Source organism: Eriocheir sinensis, chromosome 31 (assembly GCF_024679095.1).
Source record: "Eriocheir sinensis breed Jianghai 21 chromosome 31, ASM2467909v1, whole genome shotgun sequence".
Taxonomy (NCBI): Eukaryota; Metazoa; Arthropoda; class Malacostraca; order Decapoda; family Varunidae; genus Eriocheir; species Eriocheir sinensis.
Window position 1 is genome coordinate 7985353 of NC_066539.1, and position 13388 is coordinate 7998740.

At 41.1% G+C, this 13388-nt stretch overlaps 1 protein-coding gene across 14 annotated transcripts in view; it reads left to right on the forward strand.

Annotated features, from left to right (window-relative positions):
• The first annotated feature begins 345 nt into the window (after nt 1-345).
• The window catches only part of LOC127005851 (NGFI-A-binding protein homolog), a 193014-nt gene continuing 179971 nt past the window's right edge, over nt 346-13388 (forward strand). For 13 of the 14 annotated variants that reach the window (XM_050875129.1, XM_050875131.1, XM_050875133.1 and 10 more), the window contains exons 1-3: nt 346-469; nt 4236-4349; nt 12449-12586. In XM_050875129.1, the coding sequence (XP_050731086.1) occupies nt 445-469; nt 4236-4349; nt 12449-12586 (277 nt within the window). In that variant the 5' untranslated portion in view covers nt 346-444. The remainder of the gene's footprint in view (nt 470-4235; nt 4350-12448; nt 12587-13388) is intronic. The other variant, XM_050875132.1, reaches the window with a different exon arrangement.

Consider the following 13388-nt stretch of genomic DNA (forward strand, 5'->3'; position numbering starts at 1 on the left):
TCCCTCCCTCGCTACTTTTTACCTCCTTCCCTCTCCCTTCTTTCCTCCCCTCTCACCCTCCCTCCCTCCCTCAACGTTGCATAGTCCACACTCACTCACCCTCCTTACCTCTCTCCCTCTCCCTTCCCTCCCTCCCTCCCTCCAGTCATTACCCTTGTACCTTCCTCCCTCCCTCCTCCCTTCTCTCCCAGCCTCCCTTCCTCTCCAACCCTCCTGATCTTCCCCCTCTGTCCCTCTCCCTCCCTTCCTTCCTCTCCCAGCCTCTCTCCCTTCCGTCCCACCCTTCCCAGCCCCTCTCCCTCGCTCTCCCGCCCTTCGTGTGCCCCTCCGGTGAGAGCTGTTAGTGTAGTGGTGGTTTTTGTGGCGTGGTGACGTGAGGTCGTGGGAGAGGCGGCGTGGCGCGGCGTGGCTCGGCTCTCGCCCTCCTCCCTCTGTTCCTGTCCCATGGATTCACCCGACGAAGGGGAAGGTACGGCGCGGGGCTGCTCTTTCCGATCCTCCTGAAGGCGTTGGTGCTGTGTGTGTGTGTGTGGGGGGGGGATGGTGGGGGAAGGGAGGTGGGGGAGGAGGGAAAGGGGGAGTGTGTATATTTGTGTGTGTTGAAGGTGGAGGAGGAGGAGGAGGAGGTGGTGAAGGAGGTTTAGGAGCGGGAGGAAGAGGAGGTGGAAGGAGAGGAGCTGTGTTGATGTGAATGTGTGTGTGTGTGTGTGTGTGTGTGTGTGTGTGTGTGTGTGTGTGTGTGTGTGTGTGTGTGGTTGACTTTATTTGGGCTATTTTTATCATTATCATTACTGTTACTATTGTTATCATCATCATCATCATCATCATACGTACAGTGACTCCTCTTGATAATAACACCATTTTTACTGTTTATTGTCTCCTTGTTTCCTCATGTTTTTCATCATCTGGTAAAATAAAACAAAACAAGAGACTTTTTACGATGTTGGGGGGAAGCTGAGTGGAAGGAAGGGGAGGGAAGGGGAGGAAAGAAAGGGGGAAAGAAACGATGGGAACGGCAATTAATGTTTTATGGAATGCCTGGGAAAGATAGGAAGTCATTTTAATTTTTTCCCTTTTCTCTTTATTTCGTTGTTCTTTCTTATTTTTCTTTTATAATGTTGAAGGTGAGTGGGAGGAAGAGGAAGGGGAGGAGGAAGACGACGAGGAGGAGGAGGAGGAGGAGGACACGTGTTAGCATGTCATAAGATTGTGGTGAGGGAAAGTTTGTGTTGGTGGTGTTGGTGGTGATGGTGGTGGTGTTAGTGGTGGTGTTTACAGCGATGCAATGATGATGGTGTTGATGGAGATGGTGGCAGTGGTGGTGGTGGTGGTGGTGGTGATGGCGAGGCAATGTGATGTGATTTTATGTGATGTGATGTGGTGCTGAAGTGACTTAAAAATATAACAATAAGTGATGATGTGAAGGAATGTGATGTTAAAATGTGATACAGTTATGAAGAGTGATGTGAAAGCCTTGTCGCGTGAGGTAAAGGCCTGATGATGTGACGTTGAAGAGTACTATGTGATGTTAGCATGTCATTAGTGAAGTGTGAAGTTAATGTGATGATGCTTAGATGAGATGAGGACAGTGAGTGATGTTCCGGTGGTGTGAAAAATGAAGTTACCTGTGCGATGTTAATGAAGCGAAGTGATGTAAAAGGATGTGGCGTAAAAGAAGATTATGTAAAAGAAGATTATTATGTAAAAGGAAATGATGTTGAATGAGATGACGCAAGAGAAGATGAGGTGTAAAAGATGATGTAAAAGAGGATGTAAAAGAGAGTTGACAATTTATTAAGTGGAAGCTGTCGTGATGATGCCGCCCCGCCAGTCACATTTATTTATCTCGCCCAAAAAAAATATAGGAAAAAATAAAACCAAAAAAAAGAAAAAATATATAAAAACCACAACACACAGAGACCGCGCAAAAATGTCGCACGCAAAGTGATGAAATGCGCTGAAAAATACACACACACACACACTCAAAACAACAGTCAAACAAATAGATAAATAAACAAATGCTTAGTCTGTGTGTGTGTGTGTGTGTGTGTGTGTGTGTGTGTGTGTGCGTGTGTGTGTAGCTTATGAATTATGTATACCACCAACAGACAGAGAAAGAAGGAAAAAAAATAGTTATGTATAAAAATGGAATATATTAAAAAAAAAAAGAGGAAGAGGATAAAGAAAGGGATTATAAAAATTCTGTTTAATACAATAGTAGAGGATTTTTTTCTTTACAATTATTCTAACACCTTTCTCTCTCTCTCTCTCTCTCTCTCTCTCTCTCTCTCTCTCTCTCTCTCTCTCTCTCTCTCTCTCTCTCTCTCTCTCTCTCTCTCTCTCTCTCTCTCTCAATTTTGTCGCTCCTTGTCCTTTTTTTTCTTTAGTTTGTCTTTTATTTTTTTCTTTCTATTTTGTCTCACTTATTTTTATTGTTCCTTCTGTCTTTCTTTTCCTTGTTTTCTTTTTTTTCTACTTTCTTTTCCACTTTTTATTTTTTGCCCTTTCCTTGGTAACACTGCTTGAACCGGGCGCGCGGAATACACACACACACACACACACACACACACACACACACACACACACACACACACACACACACACACACGGGGCGCTAATGTTTCAGTCGGTTATTATTACAATGCTCCTCATTTTTCTTTTATTAATTTTGTTGTTGAGATTCTTTTCCTGCTTTTTATTTATTTATCATTTTTTTTTTAGCCCCGGCGTTTACCAAGTGTCAGAATACATTAAATTTACACACACACACACACACACACACACACACACACACACACACACACACACACGCACGCACAGGTATACTCTCTCATCAGTTGTTTTATGTAATCTTTTTTTTTTTTATTGCTTGATTCCAATACTTATCGCTCGCGTGTTTTTATTTGTTTGTTTGTTTGTTTTGGATTGCTGGAAAAAAGTTTAAAAAAAATATATTTGCGATATAAAATCAAACGTGAGAGCTGAACTTTGTATTAAAATGATGCATTAGTACTACAGATTATAGAAATGTAAAAGGGTATGTTATTCTCTCTCTCTCTCTCTCTCTCTCTCTCTCTCTCTCTCTCTCTCTCTCTCTCTCTCTCTCTCTCTCTCTCTCTCTCTCTCTCTCTCTCTCTCTCTCTCTCTCTCTCTCTCTCTCTCTCTCTCTCTCTCTCTCCCCGCCTATCTACACTTATTTTATTATCTCTTATCTTTAGGCTTATCTATTTGTCATTATCGATATTATTTATGTATGTACAATCTTTTTTTTTTTCTTGTATATAGGCAAACACCAACACCTTGCCTATCAACACTTATTTCCTTATCTTATATCTTTAGGTTTATCTATTTGTCATTATCGATAGTATTTATGTATGTACAATCATAAATTTTTTTCTTGTATATAGCCAAACACCAACACCATACCTTTTATACACTACCAGAAAGCTTATTTGTATGAACTCCATTTTTGTCCTTCTCATTCTCTATTCCTGTATATATATAAAAAAAAAAACACAGCACACGTTATTAATATACAGACTCCAAGAACACTCCCTTGTCTTAACTCCTCTCCTTCCTGCTCTTTTTCTATGTATAAACAATCAACGGTTATCAAGACTGCCAGATTGCTTCCTTGTATTAACGCCAGTATCCTTCGCTTCTTGTAGTATATCAATAAATAACACTATGACATTTATCACCACATAGGTTATAATTATCAGAACACTTTTTGTATTGATTCTTTTATGTTTCTTCCTTTATTTACTCAACACCTTCACCTCATCTTATCTACAATACCAGATCACTTCCTTATATTAAGTCCTCCCTCTTTGTCTATTTATTTTTCTTGTATATAAATTAACGCCGCTTATTTAGACTAGAGTACCTGATCGCTTCCTTGTTTTAACTCCTATTTTCTCTTTCTTCATGTATATTAATAAACAGAATCACCAACACTTCTTTCTCTCTCTCTCTTTTATCTTTCTATATGTAAACAAACACCACACCTTTTACTTAACTACCAAAGAGCTTCCTCGTATCAACACTTCTTTCTCTTTCTTTTCTATCTTTCTATATGTAAACAAACACCAACACCACACCTTTTACTTAACTACCAGAACTCATCCATGTATCAACACCTCTCCCTTTCCGTTCATAAGCAAGCAACACCACACCTTATTCAGAGTACCTGGTCGCTTCCTCGTCCTAACCCTTTCTTCCTCTCCTTGTTCCAGTGGCCGTGACTTCGCAGCCGTCGAACGAGTCGGAGCTGCAGCTGTACCGCGTGTTGCAGCGAGCCAACCTCCTGAACTACTACGACACGTTCATCAGTCAAGGTAGAGTGAAAGGTCATTATGAAACTACAGTCAGTATAGTCTATCTCTCTCCATTTCGCCCTCCCTCCCCCACACCCGGCTTTCGTTGTTGCTGTTGTTGTTGTTAATGTTGTTGTTGTCCCGTTAGTGAGGCTGATAATGAGGCTGTTCTTGCTTGTTTTGAAGATGATGATGATGATGATGATGATTGTTTTGTTTTGATTTTTCCGTCCTTTGCTTTCATTGTTGTTGTTGTCTTGATGAAATGGCTGATAGTGAGACTGATAATGTTGCTTGTTTGATGATGATGATGATGATGATGATGGTTGTTCTTACTTAGGTTGAATATTATCTTTAGTATGTTTTTGTTTTTGTTTTTGTTTCTTCTGCTTCTACTACTACTACTACTACTACTACTACTACTACTACTACTACTGCCCCTGATGTTGATGATGATGATTTTAGTGATGTTGAGTTAATTGCCACCTGCTTAGTGTTGCTGTTTTTGTTATTGTTTGTTGTTGTTTCTGTTTATTAGTGTCACTCTTACTGGTCCTTTATCATATCCGTCCCTCCTCCTCCTCCTCCTCCTCCTCCTCCTCCTCCTCCTCCTCCTCCTCCTCCGCCTCTTCCTCCTCTCTCTCGTACTTCCTTAATTTTTTCTCTCCTTTTTCCCCTTCTCGTCCTTATTATCCTCCTCCTTCCTTTTCCTCTTACATTTCTCTATCTTTTTTGCTTCCTCATCCTCCTCCTCCACCTCCTCCTCCTCCTCATCCTTCTCCTCATACTTACCTCCTACATACTTCTTTCATTACCAAGCCTCTTCCTTCGCCTTCCTTCCTCCGCTTTCTCCTCCTCTCTCCTCGTTCTGATAACAATCCTCTTTCTCCTACTCTTCTCCTCCTCTTGCTGCATCTTCCCTACTTTCTCCTCCTTCTCCTCCTCCTACTCCTCCTCCTTTTCCTTCTTTGTTTATCGCTTACTCCTTCTTCTCCTTCTCCTCATCTTCTTCCTTCTGCGTCCTCCTCCTCCTCCTCCTACTCCTCCTCCTCTTCCTTCTTTGTTTATCGCTTACTCCTTCTTCTCCTTCTCCTCATCTTCTTCCTTCTGCGTCCTCCTCCTCCTCCTCCTCCCTGCTTTGCTTTTATGCTAATGATAATGATGATGGTGGCTTTTTTTTTTTCTTTTTTGCTATTTCTGTCGTGCCCAGCCACCTTGTTAGAATAGCTGTTAGTTAATTAGTTTGCGTTTACCTGGATGATGAATACTTATGTCAGGCAGGTAGAAAAGTGCTTGTGTTATTATTATTATTATTATTATTATTATTATTATTATTATTATTATTATTATTATTGTTATTGTGTGTCCTTGTGGTATTGTTAATTGTATGTTGTTTATTTGTTAGATGTCTTTAATTTCGTATTCTCCTCCTCCTCCTCCTCCTCCTCCTCCTCCTCCTCCTCCTCCTCCTTCTCTTGTTTATTTTCTCGAGTAAGGGAAGTTCTGGAAGTTACTGTTTCCTTAAGAGCTCGGGTGAGTGAGTGAGTGAGTGAGTGAGTGAGTGAGTGAGTGAGCGAGTGAGTGAGTGAGTGAGTGAGTGAGTGAGCGAGTGAGTGAGTGAGTGAGTGAGTGAGTGAGTGAGTGAGTGAGTGAGTGAGTGAGTGAGTGAGTGAGAGAGATTTGTTCGTGTGCATCTACCTCTTCACTTTTTACTCTCTTACTCTCTCTTATCTATTTTTTTTTACTTTACTCTTTCTTATCTTATTCTTTTCCTCTCTATTTTCTTACTCGTTATTGTCTTACTCTTTGTTACCTTACTCATTTACTTTAATTACTTACCTTTCTCTCATTACCTGTTCTTACCTTACTCCCTCATTACCTTGTCTTACCTGCGCCACTGATCAACGTCTGGGTTATTATCGTTCAGTTAATTATTACAAGTTCGCGTTAAAAATTTGTATTCGATTGTAACATTTTCCATCATCAAGTGCGGGACTTTTTTTTTTATTTATTTATAGAGAAAGGAGAAGTAGGAGAAATCGTGTTTAAGAATCGTATGCCCCGAGGAAACGGTTTTATGAGGAGGCTGGGCAGTTAACATAATTTGAGGATTGGATCTCATGACTGTAGCCTCCAATGCGTTTATGTACCTCAATTTACTGCACGTCGTTTATTTTAATTAAGAACATAAAAAAGACTGACCCCCAAACCCACCAAAAAAAAAAAAAAACATGTCGGTGGATGGCGCGCACACACACACACACACTCTCTCGCGGTTGAAACTTTCTTATTTATTTTTTCTGCTAATCTTTTTTCTCGTATCACTGAGGAGAGAAAGAGGAGTTGAAAAGTCACCACAGCAGTACCCAAACCCCTAAACCTTTATTACCAATACTTCTTTTTCCCCCTCCATCCTTCGGTCATACAAAGAGAATGTGAGAGTGACAGACAGAGAGACAGAGAGGGAGTCCCAGAGGCTAAGACGGACCTCACAGAAAAACAGAAAAAGAGGAGAGGGAGATAGAGAGTGTCAGAGGGGAAAAAAAAATGTAGCAAAAAAGGAACCACTCTAAAATGAATACACGTGCTGCCCGAGTTAGCGAAGAATAGCCCCTGTATTGACCTCCGCCGCCCCTGTTCCCACGTTACATAAAGGCGATGGCGGGCAGGGAATTAAGAAGGAAAGGGGAAAAAAGGCGAGGGATGGAAAGTGGACTGTCGTAAAGGGCGGGCGTGTTCGCGTGAGCCTGGAAATGAAGGGAACAACAAGAGGTGGTGATGGTCATTGTCACCTGTCTGTCTGTCTGTCTGTCTGTATATATGTGTCTTTCTGTCTGTCTGTCTTTCCATATGTCTGTCTGTCTCTGCCTCTGTAAGTGTATATGTGTGTTTGTATGTCCTTTTGATTATGTTTTCTGTCTGTCTGTGTTTCTGTATGTGTGTATGTTTGTCGTTTTTTTGTTTGTTTGTTTGTCTGTGCCTCTGTCCATCTGCCTACATGTCTGTCTTCTTTTTTCTATGTGTGTGTGTGTGTGTGTGTGTGTGTGTGTGTGTGTGTGTGTGTGTGTGTGTGTGTGTGTGTGTGTGTGTGTGTGTGTGTGTGTGTGTGTGTGTGTGTGTGTGTGTGTGTGTGTGTGTGTGTGTGTGTGTGTCTTTCTGTCTGTCTGTTTCTGTCTACCTGTCTCATTTTCCTCTACCTGTCCGTCTGTCCACCTGTTCAAGGCTTTAATAGTTTACCTGTGCTTCGGTCACACTCTCCCGCACTTTTTATTTACATATCTGTGCGATGTAATATATTTTGCTCTCTTTCTTTCTTCAGCTTTAAAAAAGAAAACCTTCGTGTCGCTTTACATAAATATTACTTACATTTACTCGGAATAATTAGCGCTGGTTTGTGTGTGTGTGTGTGTGTGTGTGTGTGTGTGTGTGTGTGCATTTTTCTGTCATTTATTTATTATTTTACTTATTTTTTTATTAAGTTTATTCAGTTATTCATTTGTTAACTTATTGCTGTTGTGTTGCTTGATACTGTTACTTCGCTGACTAAATGTTGTTACTCATTTTTTTTTTCTTAAGCTTTGTGTTGCTGTTCTCGTAATTGCTGAATATGAACGTGTAATGTGTGATGTGCTGCGTATAATTATCGCCATTAATAATATACCGAGCTGGCTCATTATGTTGGTTCAGTCTTTTCATGTTTTATTTTTTATTCTTTTTTCTCTCTCTCTCTCTCTCTCTCTCTCTCTCTCTCTCTCTCTCTCTCTCTCTCTCTCTCTCTCTCTCTCTCTCTCTCTCTCTCTCTCTCTCTCTCTCTCTCTCTCTCTCTCTCTCTCTCTCTCTCTCTCTCTCTCTCTCTCTCTCTCTCTTATTATTATTATTATTATTATTATTATTATTATTATTATTATGTTCCGCCTCTTCCTCGTTCTCCTTCTCCTCCTTCTCCTCTGTTTTCTTGTTCTTCTTTTTTCCTCTTTTTTTCTGTTTTGTTTCCTTCTGCGTCGTTTGATTATTATTATTGTTTTTGTCTTCCTCTTTTTTTTTCTCGTCCTCATCATCTCCTCCCACTTCTTCCCCTCCTAAGTTTTTTTTCTACGTTGCAACACACACACACACACACACACACACACACACACACACACACACACACACACACACACACACACATACCGACTTAATCACACCTCCGTCCACTCCCCTTTTTTTCCTTACCTTTTTTTTTTCCTCTTCGGACTCCTTTCATCATTTATTTCTTGGTCACCTTCACCTCTTTTTTATTCCTCTCCTCCTCCTCCCACATACATAAAAGAAAGGTTGGGGGAGGGGTCAAGGGAAGAAAGGAGAGAAAGAGGGGGGAAGGGAAGAGGAGGACAGAAGAAGAAAGACAGAGAAGGTGGAACAGGGAGAGGAAAAGGGAAAGGAGAAAGGGAGATAAAAGGGAGTAAGCAATAAAGGAGGCAAGTAAAAGGGGGAAGAGAAGAAGGAAAAGGAGGGAGGGGGATTGACAGGTAAGAGGAGGAGAGGATCATCACCTGTAAACTTACCTGCAATTACTGTCACACTACCTTTTCACACCTGTCAATATTCCGTCTCACCATTTCTTTCTTCATGTTTATTACCGTCGCGTGTTTTTTTTTTCTTTCACATTCTTCTTTTTTTCTCTATTTTCTTCCGTGTTTTCTTCTTTCTCTTCTCCTTTGTCTTCTCTTTCGCTTCTGATTGTATTTTTTTTTTCGTTTTAGTTCGTTTTTTGGTGTGTTTTTTCTGTTTGTAGTGTTTTGCTTCATGTATTGTCGTGTTTTTTTTCTCTCGTGTGTGTGTGTGTGTGTGTGTGTGTGTGTGTGTGTGTGTGTCGCTCTAACCTAATCCAGTGTCCTCAATTTTGGCATCGCTTTCTGTTTTTGTTTTTTATATGTATTTGTAAAGTGTTTTTCCGTGTGTGTGTGTGTGTAAGTGTGTGTGTGTGTGTGTGTGTGTGTGTGTGTGTGTGTGTGTGTGTGTTTATCATGTTTTTATTGCCTGTTTTATGGTGCAACCCCTAATGGCTCTTTTTTACATTACAACCTCCTCCTCCACCTCCACCACCACCACCACCACCTCTTCCTTCTCCACTTCATCCTTTTTCTCGTTCTTTTTCTTCTACTCCTATTCCATTTCTTCCTCTTCTTGTAACTCCTCTTCTTTCTCTTTTTCCTCTTCTTACTTTTCCCTTTCTACTTTTCCATCTTTCCTCCCCTTCCTCTTCTTAATTTTTCCCTTCCTTTCTACTTTTCCATCTTTTCTCTCCTTCCTCTTCTTAATTTTTCCCTTCCTTTCTACTTTTCCATCTTTTCTCTCCTTCCTCCTTAATTTTTCCCTTCCTTTCTACTTTTCCATCTGTTCTCTCCTTCCTCTTCTTAATTTTTCCTTTCCTTTTTTTTAATTTCCCATCTTCATTTTCTCCCCTTCCTACTGTTTCTTTTCCTCTTCCTTTTCCTCTTCTGTTTTCTTTTCCCTGTATCTCCTCCATCTCCTTTCTCTTCTTTTCTTTCTTTTTCATCTCTCCCTCTTATTTTCTTTCCTCCTCCTCCTCCTCCATCTCCTTTCTCTTCTCTTTCTCTTTCTTCTCTCCCTTCTGTTTTCTTTCCTCTTTCCTCCTCCTCCTCCTCCTCCTCCTCCTCTTCATCACCCTCATCGTCATCATTCTGTCGCTTTTCTATGTATTATTTATTCAACAATTTATTATTCTCTTTGTTGTGTGTCTTCATCAATCGTATTTTTTTTCTATTTTTTCTCACTTTTTTTTATCCCCTGTCACATTAGTCACATTTTCTCTACCTTTCTACCTCTATTCCTCTTTTTCTTCCTTTCTCCTCCTTCTATTTACCCACTCTTCTCCATCTCCCACTTCTACGGTTTTTCTTCTTTTTTCCTTTTCTTCCATTCTTCCTTTCTTTATTTCCTCTCCTCCATTTTTCAACACTTTCTTTCTCTTATTTTTGTTTTGTTTATATTGCTCTTTTATTTTCCTTTTTTGTCTCTTTCTCCTCCTTCTCCTCTTCCTTCTGCTCCTTCTCCTCTTCCTTTTACTTCTTCTATTACTACTTCTTCCTTTCCTCATCTTTCTTCTACTCCTGCTGAATCTTTTCCTCCTCCTTTTCCTCTTCCTACTACTTCTTCTCCTCTTCCTCTTACTCCTTCTATTACTTCTACTTCCTTTCCTCATTTTTCTTTCTCTTACTCCTGCTGATTCTTCTCCGCCTCCTCCTCCTCTTCCTCTTCCTTATACTCTTTCTCTTCCTTCTCCTTTGCATGTAGTTATGGTAATTAATATATGTTTCAGGTCTTTCAAATTTTTCTCTTTCTTTGCCTCCTCTTTTTTCCTCTTCCTCCTCCTCCTCCTCCTCCTCCTCCTCCTCCTCTTCCTCCTCCTCCACCTCCAAGCCTCTTACAGTTACTTATTAATTATTTTCACATTTTCACGTCCACCTTAAAAGCCACAATGAAAGTAAAAGTGATTGGCTTTGATTCGAGTTTCTCTTAAGTTTTTGCGAAAATTATAAAAAAAAAAAAGCGTGGCGTGGAGATGAACTTTTTTTTTCCTATTCTTTATTTTATTTGTCTGGTCTTGCACTTATTTGTTTATTAATTTATTTTATTGGTGGGTTTTTTTTTACTCTTTTTCTTTCTCTGTTTTTTTTTCTCTCTCTTTGATGTCTGCGCTCAAAAGAAAGTTAATACACTCGCTTTCCTTTTTTTTCTTATCTTTTTTCTTTCCTTTCTTATATCTCTTTCTTTCTTGGTGTTTGCTTCCATGTATTTTTTTCTTTGCATTCTTTTTTTTCGTGTGTGTGTGTGTGTGTGTGTGTGTGTGTGTGTGTGTGTGTGTGTGTGTGTGTGTGTGTGTGTTCGTCTCTCTCTCTCTCTCTCTCTCTCTCTCTCTCTCTCTCTCTCTCTCTCTCTCTCTCTCTCTCTCTCTCTCTCTCTCTCTCTCTCTCTCTCTCTCTCTCTCTCTCTCTCTCTCTCTCTCTCTCTCTCTCTCTCTCTCTCTCTCTCTCTCTCTCTCTCTCTCTCTCTCTCTCTCTCTCCACTTGTTTGTGTAAAGCGATAAAGAAAGAAAGAAACTTCACTCTTATCTTGTTCAATGTTTGTTTGTTTGTTTGTTTGTTTGTGTTTATTTTCGTGGCATGCATTATTGTAATTTTCATTATCATTATTATTATTTTTATTAGTGAGTGTTTTTCGTTTTTTAGTGTTTTGAACATATAAGGGTGTGTGTGTGTGTGTGTGTGTGTGTGTGTGTGTGTGTGTGTGTGTGTGTGTGTGTGTGTGTGTGTGTTTATGGATAATGAGTGTTGCAGTAACTGTCTTCTTTTTTTTGGTATTGTTGTTGCTGTTGTTATTATTATCATTATTTGTTGTCATTATTATTATTATTATTATTATTATTATTATTATTATTATTATTATTATTATTATTATTTTGTTATTATTATATTACTCTAAGTGTAGGTTTATTTTTGCATGGGTGTTATTTTGTGTGAGCATCATTTTTATGTCTCTTAAATATCGCTCTCTATCTAACTATCTATCTATCTTTAACTTTTTATTTTCTCTCTTCCTTTATTTCTGTAACATACCTTTAATTTCTTTCCATCACTTCATCACCTCGCTTTCAATTTTCCCTTTATTTATCTCTCTCTGTAACAACGCCGCCTTTTTGCCCGTCTGCCCGTCTGCCTGTCTGCCTGTCTGCCTGCTTTCCCTCGCTAGCCACGCAGCACGCCAGCACTTTGTGACGCTCCCTTGGCGCTGAGCAGAACCCCTCACCTTCAGAACTAGCCCCTTAGTCTAACCCAGTCACTAGTTATAAGCACTCAGCGACAGTTAGCTCTAAGCACTCAGCACTATACATCTCCTAGCACCTGTGAGGACTAGTTAAGCCTTTCACTGACCTCAGAATAGCAACCAACCCTCCAAGCACTTTTCCGAACTCCCAAAGAGGACTCAATGAGGTTAAAGTTAATCTAATCCCTTTTCCCTCCTGTAGCCGCTCTGCCCTGACCCCTCTTTCACCCCTGTATACCTTCTTTAGCATGTCCTCGTCCACCGTTCCCCCCCTCCTGACCCCCCTCCTGCGTGTTCCCCTGCAGGAGGCGACGACGTGCAGCAGCTGTGTGAGGCTGGCGAGGAGGAGTTCCTTGAGATCATGGCGCTGGTGGGAATGGCCTCCAAACCCCTCCACGTGCGAAGGCTACAGAAGGCGCTGCAGGAATGGGTCTCCAATCCTGGTGAGTACAAGCATAGAGTCTCGTTGGTCAGCCCCGTTCGTTGGTGAAGCGGGCGGATTTTTTTTATAGTGACGCTGAGTGAGGTATTGTGTACAGTGTTTGTGCGTGTGTGGATGTATGTGTCGGCGGTTGTTTTTATAGGTTTTGAAAGGCGTCATTAGGATGGTAAGCCCATTAGAAGGTTGGTGAAGCCGGCTGATTTCTTTTAGTGAAGATGAGTGGGAAAGAATGAAGGACGGAGAAAACTGACGTGGATTTTTTTTATTTGTGTGTGTGTGTGTGTGTGTGTGTGTGTGTGTCTTACGTAAGAGAAAGAGAAAAATATTGGTCGATGGGGGAATTGGAATGTGCTGGTAATGGTGTTGATGTTAGCGATGTTGCTTGTGAGGACGATTCTGTGCTGCTCATAATGTTAGTGTTAATGATAGCAATGATGACGATGACTGTGCATAGATAGCGTTGTAAAAGGCCTGTATCTGTATTCGCACTCGATAAAACAACAAAACAAGTGCTCAGGGCGACACTAGCGCCACCAACGGCCGGAAAGTGAATTCAATTAACCCACAAGAACCCACAAGGCTGTGTAACCCTGGCGAGGCGGCGGCGGCGGTGGCGGCGGTGGAGACGATGGGGGCGGCGACCAAACCCCAGCCAGCCAGGCACCACCACCACCACCACCGCCACCACCCTGCCCCCCTTCCCTCCTCCCCTTCACCCCTCCCCTTACCTAAATTTCCCGACCAAGCGGCGACAGAGGAGCACCACCCTAACCTCCCCTGCCATCCACTTCCCCTTCCTCTCT